General features: G+C 42.8%; 1 protein-coding gene across 2 annotated transcripts in view; it reads right to left on the bottom strand.

Moving 5' to 3' along the window:
• Sulf1 (sulfatase 1) overlaps positions 1 to 22,027 on the bottom strand; it is an 85,958-nt gene that overhangs the window by 15,036 nt on the left and 48,895 nt on the right. For both annotated transcript variants that reach the window (XM_042666969.1, XM_042666978.1), the window contains exons 11-16: positions 11,898 to 12,117; positions 9,197 to 9,449; positions 7,162 to 7,258; positions 6,526 to 6,620; positions 6,139 to 6,204; positions 4,254 to 4,426 (exon numbers count right to left, since the gene is read on the bottom strand). In XM_042666969.1, coding sequence (XP_042522903.1) covers positions 4,254 to 4,426; positions 6,139 to 6,204; positions 6,526 to 6,620; positions 7,162 to 7,258; positions 9,197 to 9,449; positions 11,898 to 12,117 — 904 coding nt within the window. The remainder of the gene's footprint in view (positions 1 to 4,253; positions 4,427 to 6,138; positions 6,205 to 6,525; positions 6,621 to 7,161; positions 7,259 to 9,196; positions 9,450 to 11,897; positions 12,118 to 22,027) is intronic.

Genomic DNA, 22,027 nt, shown 5'->3' with positions numbered 1-22,027 from the left:
CAATGTTGTTTTGATTTGCATTTCTTTTATGGCTAGGGAGGTTGAACATTTCTTCATGTGTTTATTGGCCATCCTTCTTTCCTCTTCAGAGAAGTTTCTCTTTAAGTCTTTTTTTAAAATATTTTTTATTGTGAAAGTACTGTACAGAGGGGTTACAAAAAATTATATTAAGTGAAGTAAGCCAAGCCCAAAGAAACAGGTCCCATGGTTTCCCTTATTTGCAATATCTAGTATATGTATGAGTCAAGCAGAAAAGGTCAGATAAGGTGATGTTAGGAAAATGAACCCTAAGATATGTATTTAAATTTTTTTCTTTCATGCATTTGTTTCTAATGCATTTATAAGATTATTTCTTTAAAACAAGCCGTTTAAATAAGGATACAGGTGGACCCGTTGCAACAACTGTATAAGTTGTCATGTCGAAAACAAACTTTACAACTTTGGTGGGGGGGGGGGGGAGGATTAGGTGGGGTGCTGGGGGAGGCTGGGAAGGGATGTGATGGGTAAACAAAAGAGGAGGCTACAATGCTTGATAAGAAATACACTCATTATCCTATTGTTATTATTGAGTTTCAAAATTGTGTTGTTTTGCCAGGCAGCCTCATGAGTAGCTAGGATTATAGGCATGAGCCACAGGCACCCAGCTGGCTCAGTACATTTTAAGTGTGACATGGAGACTAATGAATCAGAGCTACATTTTTTAAGGACCCTCTAAGGAATCAAATAAATTTTTTTTTTTTTGGTCTGTCGTAGGGCTTGAACTCTGGGCCTGAGTGCTGTCCTTCAGCTCTTCAGCTCAAGGCGAGCACTCTACCACTTGAGCCACAGTGCCACTTCTGGTTTTCTGGTGGTTTATTGGAGTTAGGAGTCTCACGGTCTTTCCTGCCCAGGCTGGCTTTGAACCGCAACCCTCAGATCTCAGCCTCCTGAGTAGCTAGGATTACAGGCGTGAGCCACCAGCACCCGGCTCTTCAAATAAAAAAAATTTTAAATAAACTTTCCTCTCTAATTTAAATTTTTATTTTGTGTCTTTTCATAATATACAGGTCAGGTTAGAATGGTAGCACAATAAAGTATAATTTAATGTAGACCATACTTTTTGTGTGCATATATGTGCTGATTCTGGGGCTTGCAATCAGAGCCTAGGCGCTATCTCTGAGTTTTTTGCTCAAGGCTAGTGCCTTATCACTTGAGTCACAGCTCCAATTCTAGCTTTTGGATGTTTAATTGGAGATAAGAGTTGCATGGATTTTCCTGCCCAGGGTGGCTTCAAACAGTGATGTTCAGATCTCAGCCTCCTGCGTAGCTAGGATTATAGGGATGAGTCATGGGTGCTTTGCTTTTAAAATGAATTTTTTTACTATGGCTTGCTATTAAATTTTTTTTCCTCAAGTCATTGTTCTAGAATAACAACCTCAAAAGCACCATATATATCAATCTGGTTTGAGTGAGATGGAGTCTCTCCTCTGCTTCCGAAAACTAAGTGACAGCAGGAGACTGCTCCTCCATTCCTCATGTTACTAGCAAAGTGACACCTAGCAGCAGACAATGAAAGTTCAATTAAATCAACCTGAGTTGGTTTCTTATTGGTTTACATATTTATTCACCTAATATGTCAGAGGTACAGTGTCACATACATGTGGTTTTATCTATGATGAGAAACGTGTAGTCTAGTGATGAAAACAAAAGTTATGTGAATAAAAAATTAAAACAATAGCAATATCTAATTACAAATAATGCTAACAGTGTATACTTCTGCCTCAGTATCCATGGATGGGTTTCAGCAAGTCCTGAGAACACCAAAATCAATAAAAGCTCAAGTTCCCCATATACAATGATGTAGTATTTGTATAGAACCATGCCCAATGCCCTGCATACTGGAAATCTTTGCTCGATGACTTGTAACACCAGAAACAATGTAAATGTTACATGGATCTTGAATATATTCAGTACATTTGTTTTCTAAATATATTCCATGTGCAGTTACTTGAATGTACCATTGTACCAATGGATTTGGAGGGCTAACTGCAATTGGGTTCCTCATGTGAGACACAGGAAAGGTATCCAAGAGGAGCACCATTGTAAAGGAGAAATGGAGGCTGAGTGGACTGAGAGGCACAGAGCCTTGGAAGAGAGGACAAAGGCCATGCAGTGGGAGAGGAAGACGGCTCAGCAGATGGCTGGAGGGCAGGAGTGGGAGCGAGGGAACAATCTAGAGAAGGACCAAATTATAGCATGCAGGACTTTATTGGATATGGGAAGGCTTTGCATTTCAGGCTAAGAAAAAAACAGGATGGCATCAAGAGATCATTCTAAATTCATCCACAGTGGATGGATGAGAGCAAGAGAGGAGTCTGGGAGATACCACAGGTGCTTTGCCAGTGGCTAGGCTAAGAAATGAAGCTGTCATGAACAGGATGGTCTGAGCAGACAAAGGGGTAAGGGGCTCCTTCCAGCAGGAGCCACTGTAATTTCCTGTTCTGAAGGTTTCATCTTTCCTACCAAATCTGTCACATTTTCAGAACCACTGTTCATGCTACTCTCTCCACTGAGATGCTGTTCTCTCCTTTATACTTGGATGACTTTACTTTTTAGATTTCACAGAGAACCATTGCTTTAATTTGGATCTAGAATCTCCCCTAAGGTTCAGGCATTAAAAAGCTTGTTCCTTTTGCTTTAAGAAGTAGGGCTGAGGGGGAGATCTTAGGTTACTGGGGGTGTGTTCTTGAAGGGAATGGTGGGCCTCTCCACATCCTCCTTCTCTCCCTGCTTCTCAGCTGCAACCACATGCTTCAGCCATGATGCCCTGTCTTGCCACAGGCTCAAAAGCAATAAAGCCCACTGATCATGGACCAAAACTATGAGTTACAAATAAGCCTTTCCTCTTTCCAAGTTGATTGTCTCAAGTGTTTGGTCATAGTAATAGAAAGGTGACTCACATACTCTTTACCTGCTTTAGAAGGATTCCCTTAAACCTTGACCACTTTGTCCTTCATTGCATGAATATAAGTTGCAATTATTTTATTTCATTTTTTTTCTTTTTATAACCCTCCCCCCCACTGGAATGTAAATGTGACGAGAGCAGAGAATGAGAGATCATGCTTATTGTTGTGTCCCTGTACTCAGCCCAGAGCATGGAGGGAAACAAAATCCAGCAATCTCAGTATCCGTCAAAGATCTACAAATTCGATTTCAGGAGCTCTATAAGAAGTTGAGTGCTATGACTTAACAGTCACTTAGCCTAAACCCAAGCACAGACACAAATCAGGAAGCACCCAAATGGTAAGGTAAAACTTCCTCCTGGATTGGCCTTTGATTCTCCTAAGAATGGTCTGCGGATTTTACAACTCCTTGGAGTTCCAAATCCTACTTAGAGAACCACTGCCTGGGTAGTTTCCACTGAGCCTCTTAATGGAAAGATTGGGTGTGTATCCGCTCTACTGGTAAGCTTTCAATTGGATGACATACCATGAGAATCTAGGGTATTATTTCTGAATGTCCTCCGTGAATATTATACACAGACCACCAAAGACGATAAAACCACTTGTTTTAAAAAGTGCATCATTATTCTGTATCTTCAACAGCTCAACAAATGTGAGGTAATACTTCTTGCACCCTGCTAGCACTGAGGCAGAGTAAACCTGCAGAAGGTATGGATTTTGCATTCAAGAAGCCTTTCCCAGTCTTTTACTTTCTTTGATTACACTTACACTATGCAGAGTAAAGCTAAGACAAAAATCTAGTTGGGGTAAAATTAGGCATTTACCAGGAAGAAACCCTTCCTGTTGACCATCTGACACATTTCATTTTAATATACAATACCAAACTCCCCGCTTCCACCTCTCCCCCCCGCCCCCCCCCCCCCTGCGTCCCGCCTCCTAGGGTCATGGGACCTGAACTCAGCCTGAGTGCTGTCCTTCAGCTCTTCAGCTCAAGGCTGGTGCTTTACCACTTCAGCCACAGCACCACTTCCGGCTTTTCCTGCTTATGTGGTGCTGAGGAATCGAACCCAGGGCCTCATGCATGTGAGGCAAGCACTCTACCACGGAGACACCTTCCCAGCCCAATACCAAACATTTTTTTCTAATGAAGAAAGCCATTATTTTTGCAGTATAGATCTTTATAGGACACCTGCGTCCTCCATCTGCTTAGATGTCTGTTTCCTGGGGCTAACGTCCTGACCTAAGGAACTCCAGTAAGAGTCATGTGCTCTGTCTTGGTGGAGGGAAAGAGCGTGTGCAATGAGCACTTACAGTTCCAGAAGGGGGCCGTCTGCCAGTGGTTGTTGTCATGCGTGAAGCAGGTGAGGCCAGGCAGGCTGCATTCTTCCCCTTTCCTCTGGCGCCTCTTCTCCTTCCTCTCTTTCTTCCTCCTGCGCGTCTCCTTGAAAAGTTGCAGTTTGCTATCCACTTCTTGAGCAGCCTCCCTGTCCCAAGAGAAAGGGTGACCCCAGGTCCTTTCTCAGTGACAGACGGGACTGTTGTTAGAAGCCTAGCACAGTCATGTCATTCACAGTAACAGATACACGAAAGCAGAAGAGCTTCACTTTGCAGAGGGCCTCCACACGGTGAGCACGGTGGAGAAGGTAAACAAACTTACTGAGTGTCAGAACTATGTCAGAACCTTCTAAACCTAACAGGATCAACATCCTTCCCCTCATTTATGTGCAAGCACCGAAGGGCCCAAACGTCTCATGCATGCCCCAGTGGACCCCGTTAACCACACTCTTTAGACAGATGGCATAATTTGGGGGTGGTTCAATGCCATAGGGTCAACGGTTGATCAGAGCGGATGGCTGGAATAAAAGACTTCCAAAAAGATCCTTCGGTAAATTCTACAAAATTGGTTTGGAAAGCTGATTTAAAAAATTCTTGTCAGCCCGGGCGCTGGTGGCTCACGCCTGTAATCCTAGCTATTCAGGAGGCTGAGATCTGAGGATCGCGGTTCAAAGCCAGCCCGGGCAGGAGAGACCGTGAGACTCCTATCTCCAATAAAAACCACCAGAAAAACCGGAAGTGGTGCTGTAGCTCAAGTGGTAGAGCGCTTGCCTTGAGCTGAAGAGTTGAGGGACAGCGCCCAGGCCCAGAGTTCAAGCCCCATGACCGACAAAAAAAAAAAAAAAAATTCTTGTCATAAGGCTTTTGTTGAGGTTCAAAGAGCAAATCACCTATACATGTAAATTTTGCTATTGTTTGAAGTATCTGTGTATGTTTCCTTGTAAGGTCAGAATACAGCACCATTACAGGAGGCTCTACTGCACTCCTAATCCTAATCACCTGTCTCTGTCTCAGTTGCTCTTGACAAAAGGTAGTCTCAACATGGGAGGTACAATATGCAGGCAGAACTAGAGTGGAATCTGTGTGACTTTCTGTCAAAGATTCCAGAAGCAATGTAGCATCATAGAGTTCCTTGTGGGAGGTGTTGGTTTTCTATATTTTCTTTCCTCCCTCCCTCCTTCTCTTCCTTCTTTCCTTTCTTCCTCCCTCTCTCTCTTCCTTCTTCCCTCCCTTCCTCCCTACCTATGCTAGTTCTAGTACTTGAACTCAAGACCTTATGCTGTAGCCCAGTTTCATTGCTTAGAGCTGGGGCTCTATCACTTGAGCCATGTTTCTAGCCTGGCCTTTTGCTAATTAAGGAAATAGTCTTGTGGACTTCTCTGCCCAGACGGACTTGAAACTCTGGTCCTAGCTGGGCACTGGTGATTCACACCTATAATCTTAGCTACTCAGGAGGCTGAAATCTGAGGATCTCAGTTCAAAGGCACCCTGGACAGAAGAGTCCGTGAGACTCTTATCTCCAGTAAACCACCAGAAAACCAGAAGTGTCACTGTGGTTCAAGGGGTAGAGCGCTCACCTTAAGCTGAAGAGCTCAAGGACAGTATCAAGGCCCAGAGTTCAAGCCCCATGACTGACAAAACCTAAAAACAAAACCCACCAAATTGTGGTCCTCCACATCTCATCCTCCTGAGTAGAGTACCTGACTGCGCTGTCCACTTGCTCAGCTACGAGCCCTCGGGACAGACGGATCTGCCTCTTCCAGAGCATCACCATTCGCAGTGCAAGGATTCCCCCAACCTCACAGAGGACAGTGACCAGCCCTTGACAACCAGCAAAGGTGGACAGATAGGAGTTACTTACTTGAATGGGTGAAGATGGGTCTTTAATTTCTCTTGCCGTTTGACACCTTTCTCTTTATTGTAATAGCTGCAGGCCAGAAGATTATAAAGTGAGTCTTTATGACCTTGCCTTTGAGCACAAAGTGCGTTTCAGAAAAAGAAAGCAACCTAGAGGGCAGCCAGTTACGCCAGGGACCCTAGTTCAGCTTGGGGAGATGGATTCTTTAGCTTGCTGAAGTTCAATGGCTCACATGAATGAGGCCAGTGTAGCACAGGAGAGAGCATGCAGTTGAAACAAACCAAGTGACTATTTTGTACATAGATGGCTCTGTGTTTGTTAACGAACTGGTCATGTCCCCCCAGCTTGGGTAGCACTGCCTGTGGAAGAGGACCCCAGCCACACGGTCACCTCTGCTTGGCACAGCTGCACTCCTCGGGCTTTCTTCTCTTCAGGTGTCCTCTAACCTCTCTCAGATTCTTGATCTTATCCTGCAGAGCTTCGATCTGGAAAACACACACTCCAACAGTGAACATCGAAAGGGAGGGGTTGTTTCTGCCAAGTAACTTGCTTTTTATTGTTTGCTGTGCTCTTCAATTGTAACTATGGAAGCTGATAAATTAATTTGGAAACAAACTGGGCACAGAATACCTCTCTCTCTTTCTGTCTCTCTCTCTCTCTCCCAACCTGGTGTGACACAGATAAACACTCACAGATGTCTTTCTAACTGTCATTTTCTTCAAGAGATTGCAAGTGATCATTGACTCACTTTGATCTTTGAGTCTGTATGCAGCAGGGCTACCACTGAATCACTGGGGAAAAAAATAAATACGTTGATTTCCTCTTTTTCACGTAATAATGAGAATGATGATGCATATATACAGTATGTCCCTGGCCACAGTCGGGCTGGCAAGCAACCAGGGCATGGAAGATAACTCATGTCTATGCTGACGTCACTATTTGTTTGCACTGCTGTGGATGGAACCCAGGCTGCACATGTAAGGTGAGTGTTCTGCCCCATGCCACGCTCTCAGCCCCGATGCTGACCTCTTTGTCAATGTATGCCTTGTGGTCTTTCCAGGCTCTGGCTGATTGATACAGTTCTCTCTCACAATGGATTGTATCATTTGGGAGAATAAAGCACCTGCAAAACATACACAGAATAAACAGGTTGACATTCCAATATTTTTTTTTAAACGTGGAGTTCGCAATGAAGTTAGCAGCCTCAAAAATCTTACTGTAGATATAGAGTGAGTTTAGAATAGACAAAGGACAATGAGAGTGTGTCCTGGTAAAAGACGTTGCCATAAGTCTAAGACTAAGATCATCGGTAAGATTTTCTTACAAGGCAGCTTTTCCTATGCATGCTCTCAAGCTGGATACAGTGGCTCATGCCAGTAGGCCCAGCTGCTCAGAAGGCAGAGGTCAGGAGAATCAAGATTTGAGGTCAACTAGGGTAAAAAAGATTCCATTTCAAGCGATAACTCTCATCTATCATCTCAGCTCTTTGGAAAGCATAAATAGGAGACTGAACATAAGTGGGAAGCTGGATGTATAAAATAGCTTAACAAAACCAAAAAGGTGTGTGTGTGTGTGTGTGTGTGATACTTAAGTGATAGTGTGCCTGTCTAGCACGCATGAGGCCCCAAGTTCAACCTTGAGTAGCACAAAAAATAAAACAAAACAGAATGTCACCATGAACATGTTCTACTCCCAAGCCCATTGTTAAAGTATACATACAGAGAGAAAAAAAGACTTTTTTCCATAGTCAGAATGCAAAAGTCTTATCTGAAGTAATAATACAGTGAGAAGAAATGCATTCATTTCAGGCATTTTGTTCAAAACAGCTTGTTTTATGTACTCCACTAATCATTTTGAAAAAATTATTATTATTTGTGTTTGTGTGTGCGGCGTGTGTATGTGTGTGTATGTGTGTGCGGCGTGTGTGCACACGCACGTGTGCGCGTGTGTGTAAGTCTTCGCCTTGGGCCTCTTGCATGCTCGGCAAGTGCTCTACCACTGGTCTGCACCACAGGACACCAGCTCTGCATCACGTGCTGAGCCAGGAGGCGGAGGGGTAGCTCAAGCGGTGCAGTGCCAGCCTTGAGCAGAGCCCCTGAAAGAAGGTGAATGAATGGCTATGGCTCAACCCATGACGATAGAGAAACAAATACTAGTGTCAATCTCTTAGTTTATAACTCACAATGATAAGTGTCCGGAGATCAGACCAGCAATAAATGTCCTGGGTGGGCTTATTACATGCTCCATGCCTCCAAAATAATGAATTTAGGGAGAAAAGAAATCCTACCAATAAATTCAAAAGGGTTTTCTCTCTTTTTCTTTCATCCTCTCCCTCCCCCCCCTTTTTCTTTCTTTCCTTCTTTCTACCACTAGTGCCACAGCTCCACTTCTGGATTTTTGGTGGTTAATTAGAGATGAGAATCTCATAGACTTTCCTGTCTGGGCTGGTTTGGAACCAGGATCCTCAGATCTCAGCCTCCTGTGTAGCTAGGATTAAAGGCGTGAGCCACTGGTGCCTGCATTTGAGGAGAAGCCAAAGAATCAAGAAGCATTACAGGCGTGGCAGAGTCCCTTCCCTTCCCTACATGCCTCGCAAGGCCCTTTCCGACCTCCGCAATCTGGGACACATAGGCTTTTCTGTATCTTCCATACCTTCCTTCCCTATGCTGCTTTTCTAAACTCTCCTTCAGGACCCACAGTCCTCTCTGGGGCTGTGTTTCATTTCTGAGATCATGATGACACAGTGCTGTAAGTGATCAGACCACGCAGTGGAAGAGCCCCCACCAGTCCCTGTAACTGTTTCCATATGCTCCTAGACGCCTACAAAGGTAATTATTTAGTGGCAGGAACTCCAAGCCTGCTAAATCAAGACGTGACAGAATGACTCTGGCTGGATTCCCAGCTGATTAGCCTTAATATGAAATTGAACTGGAAGCACATGTCCTTACCACCGGTGGTTATGTAGGCCAGCCCCACCCAGAGCTGCCACTTCTTTGTAAAGTGCAGAACGGAAATCACTGGGGACCGGGGACAATGTCTATGTCCACCCTAGTGAACTTACTTGTGTGTCACGTGGACAGTGGTGGGTGGGCCCACTGCATTGCTGCTGTCTGCCAGCATCTCGCCCTCATTGCCACCGCTGGCAGCCTGGCGGCTGCCCAGCCCACTTTGGCCTTCATCATGGCGTTTGGCAAGGCTCCTTGGCTGCAGCACTTGCAATTCTTCTTCTTCCAGATTTATGTCATAGATTTCGCCTTCAAATTCCACAGACAGGGAACGAGTCTGCCGGGTATGGACAAATCTGGGCTTATACTCTGGAAACAGAGGAAGATGGGTTTGTGTGGGTGAGGAGTGAAAACACTGATCACCTGTCCCCGCAAGGAGAGACGCAGGCGGAGCAAGCTGCAGAGCTGTGGTCACTGCAGCTCTCTGGACAGCCATGGTGTCTAGAGGAGCCAGGATGAGGAGCCATGGGCTTCATCTGGCTGTGCCAGCCCACAGAAGGGGGGCGGATTTCATGCTTCTCTGGGCCTCACGCCCTTCATCCCTCAAGTTGGGGGAGGGGCAGTCTTGGTAATCTCTAAGACCCTTTCTTTCCATGCTGGGACTTCTATGTTTAGCTATGGTAATCTGGATAAAATTATATTCCTGATTACAGTATTCATAATAACTTTTCTTCACTGAGTTGTTGCTGTCTTCTACACCAAGTATTATCTCATATCTATCCTCTTAAAAGGTATGATTATAATAAATCCTTACATAAAAATATACTGGATTGTCCTAGTAGGCTCACGAAATTGATGTCATCATCCTCATTTGATGAATGAGAAAACCAAACCTTTAAATGTTCCGTACATTTTGCAGAAATACAGGAACTACAATTGGACCCGCTTATCATCAAGTGACTTTTTATAGCTGGCTGATGGAAGGTGGTGTTCGGTGGAACCCCGGAACATTTGTCAAATAATTATCAGGTCCTAAAGGAGACCCTCACAGGGCAACACTGGGCCCCTGTTTAGCAGACACATTTAGTCTGTGGAGGCTCAGGCTCTGGCCTTAGCTACCCACCTGCTTTGGAAACAGAAGAAGAGGGAACAAAGGCCGGGCTTTGAGACAGCTCTTCACAACTCTGCCATTTCCTGATGGTGAGTGACCTCCATGACAGCAAGTGACTGAGTATTTCCCGGAGTTCAATGTGGCATCTTGCTCCCTACTATGCTAGATTCCACCATTTGGATAAAAGCTCCTCAGGATTCCTGCTTGTGCCCAACATTGACATATTCATGTGTTTTATGGTCAATGCTTGGGCAGTGAGGCCTAACTTTCTGGAAGGGAAGAGGAAGCCTCCTACTTCTATGCTGCATTTTTGTAATTCACTTTTGTCCAAGGACTATGTCAGAGGACCTCGTCCTTTGTTGGTTTTACATTGGATATTCTTGTCTGAATAATTTAAACTGGGCTTATTTTTCCAGGAAGGAACAATATCTAAGTCAATGGTTCTTAGTTTTTCAGGTTATGGGTTCTTTTAAGAACTCATTGAAAATGATTGACTTTGAGAAAAATGTGCAATCTACATAGAAAGTGCACTCAATTTTGGGTGAAATACTAAAGATTCATGATCCTAAAGCCTGTTTTGATTCCACAAAAATGCCTGCTTGGATGTGTGTGAGCTGGTACTGGGACTCAGAACCTCAGGCTCTCATTTTTTTTCTTTTCCTCTCAAGGTTAGTACTCTACCACTTGAGCCAGAACTCCATTTCTGACTTTTTACTGGTTAGGGAGAAGAATGTCATGGATTTATCTACCCCAATCCTCACATCTTACCCTCTTAACTAGCAAGGATTACAGGCGTACGCTACCAATGCCAGGATTAAATATTCCCGTTATTGTCTGGTATGAGTTCCCCTTCCCCCACCCCCACCCCCAAATCTGGACACAGAACTGTCCAAGACACTTATTTCCAAGTGACTACAGCAAACAAACTTGATGGAGTTGAGCCACTTTCCCATTAGTCCACTAGATGGCACTAGAGCCTTACTCTTCAGTGGAAGGTGTCATTCTGTGGGCTTTTTATTTACATAATCAGGTATTTCAAAGCTGCCTGAGAGTTGAGGTCTTTTTTTTTCTTCTGTATTTTAATTTATTTTTAAAAATTCTATTTTTATTATCTTTAAGTAGTAGTACAAAGGAGTTACCATTCAACAAATCAGATTATACATATACCAGGCAGTGAAGTTCATATTAAATTGGGCTAGTTTGACACTGCCAATCAATAAGTCCAATGATATGACAAAATGATATATATACATATATATATGTATATATATAGTGTTCTAAGATGCATTAAACATATCTTTTTAAAAGTTTCTTATCCTTTTTGTCTTAACTGCACACAATGATACACTGGATTGATTTTTTTTTTAATGAACAGTTTAAGGCAGGTAAAGCAGGGCATTAATAAACTCCAAGGTAAAATAAAATGGACCTAAACTATGCCCCTTTCCCTTTGGGAGCCATTCCATGGCTGTTTGCATGTGCATATGTTTTGCATATAGTTCTTAACTAAACATATTTCTATTTTTATGTTTCAATGAAAATATTTACAGTGCAAAACTTCCAATTACTATTAGCCTTCTCATTTAGAACAATGATTTGCTTCTAGTCTGAAAACCACACACTGATGCTATCTGTGGAAGAAGCAAGCTTTTATGTCCTTGAGACCTTGGCTGGCCACTGAACAGAGTCACAAGGTTAAGGCTTACTGGGAGAGGCCTGGCTTCTCAGGAACTGCCTTTGACTCTTCCTCTGGCTGCGGCTGGGGCGATAGCCATTCTCGCGACAACTGCACTCCTCTCTCTCTTTGCCCTGGAAGCCTCGGGAGTAGATGGTGCGCGTGCTCTGGCGGACTGGGAGCAGGTCACTGGGTCCTTTGCACTTGTGGATGCGAAGCTTGCCAGATGTGTCCTCAATGCACTGCCACTTCTGAAAAAGCAATGGGAACACAGGTGGTATTTATTAAGTGCAGTCTTAGGTGTTTTTTTTTCTTTTTTCCTTTTTTTTTTAAGCAGCTCTGGCAATACCATTAAAGCACATGAATGAAGAAAGACAATCTTTTAAGTGATCCTGCAGGGACTTCATTTAGTACTTTCTTCCAACCTGGGCAAATACAGATGCCAATGAAATAATTGGAAATTAGAACTGTCTCAATGACACTACAGCCAAAAACTGATATATGAAGCCCCAGCACCCAGACTAAACAGCCCTGTGTGAAACACGGAAAAGCCCTTAGCTTTCCAAGACACAGGGATCCAGCTGTCCGGGCTGTTTTTAACAGAGGACCCACACCCACCTCCATTCCTCTTTGGAAAGACAAACTTGGCTGCTTTGTCCTCCACCCCTGAATTTCATTTCCTCTTGTCTTATTTCTCTCCTCCTCTTTTCCTCCCTCCCTCCCTCCCTCTCTCCTTCCTTCCTTCCTTCCTTCCTTCCTTCCTTCCTTCCTTCCTTCCTTCCTTCCGTGTGTGTGTGTGTGTGTGTGTGTGTGTGCGTGCACGCGCGTGCATGCGTGCATGTACACAGCCATCCTGGAGCTTGAACTCAGGACCTGGGTGCTGTCCCTGAGCTTTTACTTGCTAGTGCTCTATTGCTTGAGCCATGGCTCTGCTTCTGGTTTCTTCGTGGTTAACGGGATAAGAATCCCATGGACTTTTCCTGCCTCAGCTGGCTTTGACCTGGGATCCTCAGATCTCAGCCTCCTGAGTAGCTAGGATGGTAGGGGTGAGCTACCAGGGCCTGGCTCCTGCCTCTGAATCTCTCAGCAGCCAGGGCAGAGTGGCATGTGGGGAATACAGGCCAAGCAAACTCATACTCCAGACGTTAATGATCTTGGGTTTCTTTTCATCTTTTCTCATCCTTCTACACACCTTGCCCATGACAGCTGTGTTGTGGGCACTCTTCTGAGGGAGACAGCACCTTTCCCAACAAATGCCCCAGGGAAGTAGCACTGGGTTTCCTAGTTTGAGATTTCAACTGCAGCTGCTACTAATACTGCAGGGCCTATCTAATCCATAGGACTCACTGGGCACTGGTGGCTCATACTTGTAATCCTAGCTACTCAGGAGGCTGAGATCTGAGGATCACATTTCAAAGCCAGCCTCGGGAAGGAAAGTCTGTGAGACTCCTACCTCCAATTAACCACCAGAAAACTGGAAGTGGAACTGTGGCTCAAAGTGAAAGTGCTCTAGTCCTGAACACAAAAAGCTGAGGGATTACCCAGGCCCTGAGTTCAAGTCCCACAACTGACAAAAAAAATCTACATGACTCATCAGAATTAAGAGTCCTCGACACTTCTCGGGCCGGGCATCAATCTAGTTGAAATATTAGCTCTTTGTCTTGGGAAGCATTTCAACGGATCCATTATATTTTGAAAACCTGAAACTTACTTTTAATTTGTCTTTCTCTTCCTTCCTTGGGGAGGTAGGAAGAATATTGGCTTTAACTTGAAGTGATGCAAGTGATGAGAAAGTGTAGTGTTATCAATAGAAGTACCACGTATGTACCCTGTCAGTACTAGAGTTCACTCTCTATCTTATTCGGCTTTTTTGCTCATTGGTGGCGCTCTACTAACTGAACCATGCCTCTACTTCCAGCTTTTCACTGGTTAATTTGAAAAGTTTTGTGATTTGTGAGCTGCAGCTGGCTTCAAACCTTGATTTTCAAATCTCAGCTTCCTGATTAGCTCGGATTCTAAACGTGAGATAGTGCCTAGCTGATACTTTAAATGCAAATATGTGAACTGTGGCCAATGTAATGATATTTATGCTGTAAAGTTACATATGTATATGTATGTGTGTGTATATATATATATATATATATATATATATAAATGTTTTAAATGTTGCATGTTCTCTCAATCTGTTGTCCTGTTTGCCCATGCCATACTATTGGTGACTACATGACATCTTGCATGCAAAGCCTCCTAATGCAAAGTAAAGTCTGGCCATGGTTCCTGGTCAAATGAAACTTATGCACACAATGGCACTTAGATATTAGTGATGAAGTCCTCTATGGTTTATGTGAAGCGAGCTGTACATCCTCAGTTCATATTGATCAAGGCTGCTTGGGTACTTAAGCTGTGCCGTTTCCAGGTCTTAGATAGTCAAAGTTTGCTGTGAGTTTGTTGTAGTGAAATCTACCCTCTTGATGTTATTGTGGTTTTTTTTTCCCCAAGCCATCTCCAGTCATAATCTTCTTTCAGTGTTTTCCTAACATGTCTTGAATGTTGGAACATCTTATCCAAAGAAGCACGCATTCAAGAGAAGACTACTTACTGACAGAGCCACGGAAAGGCAACAGAAACAAGATTAGGCTAAGGACTGAAGTGGAAAATTTAACGAAAAGAAATCTCCAATCAGCTGGGTATGGCAGTTTTTCCCTGTAATGACAGCAGTGTGGAGGCAGGGGCAGGAGGATCTCAGCTTCAAAGCCAGCTACAAATCAAGACTCTTCCTCAAAAAACAACCAAGCAAACAAAATATAACTTGTTTAGCCACAAGATAGTTATGTCACATAAGTGTCTCTCACACTTAGCCAGATACTGTGATTTTTCAGAAGCTTTCTAAGTGATCCCAAGCTGTAGCTTAGGGTAAGAGTCACTGGCTCCTGGACCTCTTGGTACCCATAGTCCACGGGGGAAGGCAGACGGGCTATACTGGGGTCTACCTAGCGGGAGGTGTGAGTCAGAGGACATAGGCATTTGTGGACATAGTGAGTGTAGACAAAGATGGGTTTAGAATATGGTGATGTTACAGCTCCACAGATAAGTACAATCAGCACATTTATACTTTAGAACATGTACTCTATTAAGAGTAAACAGTTTCCCCTGCTCTCTCTTTATAAAATTGACAAGTACTTAGATTTAGCTGCAGATTGTATTTCATCGGTTCTAAGATTCTGCAATTGAATGTGGACAACATTGGTTTCCAGTCTGGCTTTGTGACATCTATAAATATATTTAGTTAGCATGAGAAGTTCTTAGAAATTGAGACAACTCCATTAAGAAATCACTGCGTTTTATCTTTCTTGTTATTGTTTTTAATGTATTTATAATGTACCATGTGATTTTTTGTTTCTTTTGTATGTTCTTCCCCCATAGTATAACCCCTGTTTTCACTGTATTTGATTCCAGTGCCCTGTATCTTGTATCTGCATTTTTCTAGTTTGAGGAGGGGAAGGGAAAAAACAAAATGCTGAAATAAGGATACAGGTTGACCCATTGTAACAATGAGATGTACAAGACACTATGTTGAAAACATGCTTTACAACTTTGGGGTGGGGAGAGGGAGGAGTTGGGGAGGTGGGGAGGGAAGGGATGGTAGGGGAAAAACAAAGGAGGGGGTAACTGCTCGATAGGAAATGTACTCATTACCTTACTGATGTAACTGTAACTCCTCTGTACAATTTCTTTACAATAAAAAATATACAAAAAAGAGAAATCACTGCATTATACATACATTTCTTGATGGAATATTTCTATACTCGTTCCTGAGCCAGTTGGGCTCATTCCTAGACATAGAATTCTAGAGTCCTTTCTAAAATAAAAACAAGTAAAAGTGTGTGTGTGTGTGTGTGTGTGTGTGTGTGTGTGTGTGTGATCTTACTAGTGAAGTATTTTACCAAAATAGCTCACTCAAAAATTTGGGAAAACTGGGGAGGGGGGGAGGATTGGGTAGGGGGGGCAGGGAGGGGGGAGGCTGGGAAGGGATGTGAAGGGTAAACAAAGGAGGAGGCTACAATGCTTGATAAGAAATGTACTCATTATCTTGCCCATGTAATTGTAACCCCTCTGTACAGTATGTTCACAAAAAATAAAAATTAAAATTAAAAAAAAATTGGGAAAACTATTGCTTGGATATGTCTGTTTATATCTCTATATGGCTGCAATCTGAATTATTTAAGGCTTACCTATCCATCTGGGTAATCTCTGCCTCCAGCATTTATACACAATGACCTGTCTGTTCAATGCCTGTAATAGCAAGACTCATGATTCACAGCCAGTAGAAGCTTCAGAAGTACTCAGCTGTTTATCACATAAAAAATGTGGCCCTTCTTCTATGGTTCCAATTTATACCAACTTTGGTGAGGTGAGGTTACTAATTTCATTTTTATTTATCTTTTTGGTGCCAGTACCAGGGCTTCAACTCACAGCCTGGGCACTGTCCCTGTTTTATTTTTTTATTTTGGGGGTTTTTGGTTTTGTTTTGTTTTCCTTAAGGCTAGTACTCTACCACTTGAGCATAGCTCTACTTCTTGTTTTTTAGTGCTCAGTTGGAGATAAGAGTCTCACAGACTTTCCTGCCTAAGCTGGCTTCGAAACATGATCCTCAGATCTCAACCTGTTGAGTAGCTAGGATCATAGGCATGACCCACCAGCATCTGGCTACTAATTTCATTTTTAATATGGGGTCTCAAGTTCTGGGCTATCGTGATTTTTCTGATTCTTCCTTTTGTGGTTGGGACAACAGGTGGATGTCACCCTGCCTTATCAAATAGCAATTTTTAGTTTACCTGACTATAGCAAAAATAGCCACATTAAAATTTTTTGCCTTTGTGGTCAGAAGAGCTGATGGCACACAACTCTATAGAACACAAGATGTAGACATAATTTTTATTTGCTTAGTCAATTAGGAATCCAATCCATTGTCCTGTTAATCAAATTCTCTTGATTTTCTGTAATAGAAACAAAGGAAAAGAATATTTCTTTGCTGAAGAGTGAATTTAACCATCTTAGGTGCATGACACTGTCTGTGCAGCAGATGATAATGTATCCTACAAAATTTAATATGCAGCATATATGAATATATTCGTATACACATTCCCACACAGATATACACATATTTACACAAATACATGAATAAGGCAATAGCCACTGGAAAATGCCCATTTTTTTTTTCTACCACAGACTTTCTGAAAAAGCTTCAGATCCTATTAGATAAAGTAATTAGCTAGAGGCTTAGAACATCTTCTTAGTGGTAACGTGTACTAGGAATTCCAATGGATTATAATCATCACACATTTGCCAACAATCATTTCAGTGGTCCGTATCATGACATTTTTATGACGATGCAATAAAACCTTGGAATAGCTCCTAAAATGGTGACTCTGCTTGGAGGGTTTATAGATGGTGGCATAGAAAAAGGATTTTTGAAAGAATTACACTAAAACCAGTGCCTCAAGGCGTTTAAATGGTCAAAGCAATGAGAGGTGATTTTTGCCTTGCGGAAGAACTGTGAGGAGTATTGATGAAGCCTGGGGTCAGGTGAGGCAGCTGCTAATGGAACAGGAGTCAGACTCGGACATGAGTTTTGCTCCCATGTGCCTTGGCAGACAATCTGTCACACTGCCTTGCCTATATCCACCCTCCTGAGGTTTATCAGCAAATCAGCGAATTGCCAAATCAGGTCATCTCCCTTTCCATTGCCCTGTCACTTCATTCTGTAAAGTCCTCTGGCTTCTGGAACAATCAGAGTTAGATTCTCCTCCTGCCTCTCTGAATTAGCAGTGTATGCTAGCAGTTTAATCCACGTTTATTCCACAAGTATTTCTGCACACCTGCTGTAGGTTAGATGCTGGATAAGTTATTTAAATGATTTCTCCAGTAACTATTTTCAGTTTAGTCTTTCCAGCAACACTGCAACTTGAAAATATGGGCTCGGACGATATCTCATATTCCGGCATTGTCCTCAAAAGTTAACTCAGTGAGAAATCACTGTTAGGTAGTCATGTGTTCAGGGGTGTGGTTGACTCTGTCTTGCTAGGTATAAAGAATGCCTGACAAAGAAGAGAAGAGCAGCCAGTCTGGGCAGAAAAGTCTTCATAAGACTCATCGCCAATTAATCACTCAAAACCTGGAAGTGGAGCTGTGGCTCAAAGTGGTAGAGCACTCGCCTTGAGCAGAAAAGCTCAGGGACAGGGCTGAGCCCTGCATTCAAGCAAAAACAAAAAAGTTTACCTAAGCCAGGTATTGATAGCGTATATCTATACATCCTAGCTACTTTTTCTTCCTGCCATCACTTCTAGATATCATTGTTGCTTCCCCATCTTCAATGGCATCAGTTCCTCAGATTCTCTTAGGATGCTTTTATTTGTTCTTACTTAGGCCCATGTGCATGAGTAAGAAACCAGAAATTTGGCTACAGTTTTTTCAGTTGTCCACTGGAATGAATGCATACACACACACACACACACACACACACACACACACACACACACACACACACACTACTTTCTCTCTCTCTATATATATACATATACACACACACACACACACACAAAATTCACTATTATATGTTCTAAGTAGATTAGGTCACAATACAGATCAAATCATTTCTCTGAAACGTAACAACTGTAATTTTTGTGATAACTGATTGTTCCTTCTTCAACCAATATCAAAATCATTAAACTGTTACCCCCATAGGACCATTTCTTTACACTTTTCTCTCAGTACTGGACAATGTAAAAACATGATACAAATATCCCTACTTTAACTGCTTCTTAGCTTGAGATACTGTCCGGATTTTTTTCTTTGTGAAATGTAGTTATTTGTGCCAAGGAAAAAGATGGGGTAAGATGGGAATTAGAAAGGAGGGAGACAGAAGAAAGAAATATCTCCTCCTTTAGATGTTAACCAAAGCAAATAATTTGTAAACAGCAAACCTTAGAATGTGGAAAGAGGTTTGGTCTTTGCACTTCAGAAAAAGCAAGCCAGTAAACTAACCTTGGCTCTCAAACGATAGTGACCATTTGTTGAGTGCTTTTCATGAGCCAGGCTACTGCTCTAAGTGCTTGATGAACCATGGAACTCATATAATATAATATAATATAATATAATATAATATAATCCTACAGCAACTCTCTACAGCAGGCATTAGTATACCCACAGTGTGGATGAAGAAACTGAGGCAGTGTTAAGACTAAGTAACTTGCCCAAGATCATATAGTAAGCAGGCAATGAACCCAGGATGCAATCCCTATGTATATTGAACAAAACCTTAAAACCAGAATAGTTTGTGCATTGATGTGAGCCTCCAAGTAGGCCTCAGGTGAGCAGAGAGACTTTGGGAAGGCAGATACAACAACTAACATACAAATGAGAAGGTGGGATGAGTCGGGCTTGGTGGCACATTGCTGTAATCCCAGCTACACTAGAAGTTTAGGCAGGAGGATGGAAAGTTCAGGAACTGTCTGATCAAAGGTAGCAAGATCTTGCCTCAAAATAAAATGAAAGGACTGGAGGTTAGACTCAAGAAGTAGAACATGCCTAACAAGTGTGAAGCTCTGGGTTCAACTCCCAATACAACAAGGCAAAACAAACAACAAAAGCCAAATCATAACAAAAATTTCAAAATTCAAACAAGTTTGAGCATATTAGGAGATGGAGAATCTGATGACAAAGGGCCATTAGGAAGTAATGGAAAAGAAGATACAGTAGAAATTAATCAAGGCAGCGCCACATTATGTCAAGTATGAGGCAAGTGTCTATATTTGTTTCTGACTTGAGAGGCACAGACAAGATGAATAGAGGTAACACTAAGTAGATGACACCTGCTCCAATATGGCCTTGCAGCTGGGCTGGCAGCTGGCTGTAAGGGCTGAAGGGTCCTCACTGCTTAGAGCATACCAGGGCTTAGCCAGAGCTTGGCAATAGGAAGCCCCATCCTTCTGGATGCCCCTCCAGAATGCAGGGACCTGCAGGCCTCGTCTATGAGCCAGGATTCAGGAGTATTTAGAAAAGGCTCTCAACGTCTAGCAAAGGAGCAATCGTAAATGTCTTTGTGTTCATGCTCTATGACTGGGCACAAAGGGTAGGGAAGAGGCTTATGATAAAGACGTTCATTGTTCATTCTGGAGTGGAACTCCACTGATTTTCTCACAATGCTACCAGATTGCTTGGTGATAGTGTCATTACAGAATTTTAAACAAATCTCTGGCTTTATAGTGACAAAGAGTAGAAAGGTAAACTAAATTGTAACAGCTCAACAAAAGGACATGACATTTGCGCCATAAAAACAAATCAAGCTGCCTTTGAAATGCCAGAGAATGTATAAATTGTACTTCAACATTGGATGCCCAGGGAATTTCTTTTACGTAAGTACTATTTAAGAAGAAAAAAACCAATCAAGTCAAAAATTTTCACTTGACATTTGTGTTTCTCTACCCTCTGCTCATAGGAATCATATTGGAGGTGGAAAGAGGGCTGCCACTGGCCTTCCCTTCCCAGAGGCTCTGGTTTCATTTGTCTAGGTGGATTTGAACATTTCTGGAGCTGGCTCATGTGCAGAGTGGTATATATTGTCCACATATGCCATTCCTAGGTGCATGTGCGTGTGGGTGTGTGTGCACGTGCGCACGTACACGTGCTTGTGTACCCTGGTACAACTTCTTAGGAGGCTGAGATCCGAGGATGGAAATTCAAAGCCAGGCTGAGCAAGAAAGCCTGTGAAACTCTTTTCTCTAATTAACCACCAAAAAGCCCAGTTGCGGTTCAAAATGACAGAGCACTAGCCTTAACCACAAAAGCTCAGGAACAGCACCCAGGCCCTGAGTTCAAGCCCCAGGCCTGGAACAACACCAAAAAAAAAAGATAACAAAAAACAAAAACTAAAAAAACAAACAAACAGATGCCTTGGATCTGCTTGGTTTGGGGTGAGGCAGTGGGTGAATTCTTAGTGACAGTTTTCTAATGTGCTTGCAACTTCAACCAGAGCTGAGCACCACTGATGTTGTCTCTGTTTGCACAAGTCCTTTAACCACAAGGTAAAGATTTGTCTGTGAGTGTGCAGGTGTGTGTCTGGAGAATGTGTGTACAGGAATGAGCCTGGAGGTGCAATGCCTAGCCCAAGAGAGTAGTGGGAATTCACACTTTGTCTCAGATTAATTCTGAAACATGGAAGCAATGCAAACACATATGTCCCTGTTGTGTTAATTAGTCCCCGCTGGTTGTTCTGTGCCCACAGACAAGGAGGGATGCCAGGCGTCTGGGATTGCGGCCCGCGTTAATTCCCTGCCGGCTTTCTAGAAACACAAACAACAGGTAAGAGTGCCTGGAACCATAACAACATCCAGCATTCACACATGGGAGAAAATTAATCGCAGTCTCACTAGCACTTTATGGATGATGTCACTTAATCCTCACAAGAGTGAGATTACTTCTTTCCACTTTAGAGACAGAAAAGCTGAGAGTCAGGAGAACTTAAGTAACTTGCTTCAAGGGTCCAAAATGACTGTACCCTGATGCAGGCCTGGGTGCAGTGGGAGGGGCCATGTGGTCTCTCTGGGGATTAAGACTAAAGAAAGGGGGCCAGGAGGGCTGAATTTTCCTTTACACATCAGGGAGTCAAATTACAGTTTCAACTCTCTTAGAATGAAGGCTCCTAACCTTGGTAAGAAGAGGTCCACTGTGCCATCAAAGGAGTAGAATCCTAGCAAGTCAGTACCAGCCTGTCATTTTGAACCATCTCATTACTCTGGACTCTTTTCTCAAGTTAGTGACACTGTCACCAAAATGACAATAATATTAATTAATAATTAATTAATTAATGATCTTCAAAGTAGTCCAACAAGAAGTGCAACAGTCTGAGACAAGGATTTGACAGAGCACAAAGGACTTACAAGGTTTGATCCATGGACTTGATAATTGCCTTAAAGGGGCTCAATGTTTTTTTTGATGTTCTCAGATTCTCAAGCTATATAGTTTGAGCCCCATCAGTAGACACAGCAGTAAGTTAGAATACATGTATTTCAGTCCCCTGAAGACACATTCAAACATGGATCGTTGGACTTAGAGAATCCAGTTTAGTAGGTCTGGAAGTGGCCAGAGAATTTATCTTTCCTT

Source organism: Dipodomys spectabilis, unplaced genomic scaffold (assembly GCF_019054845.1).
Source record: "Dipodomys spectabilis isolate Male_0828 unplaced genomic scaffold, ASM1905484v1 ptg000015l, whole genome shotgun sequence".
Lineage (NCBI taxonomy): Eukaryota > Metazoa > Chordata > Mammalia > Rodentia > Heteromyidae > Dipodomys > Dipodomys spectabilis.
Note: the sequence above shows the minus strand (reverse complement) of the source record. Positions and strands in the feature narration are given on the sequence as shown.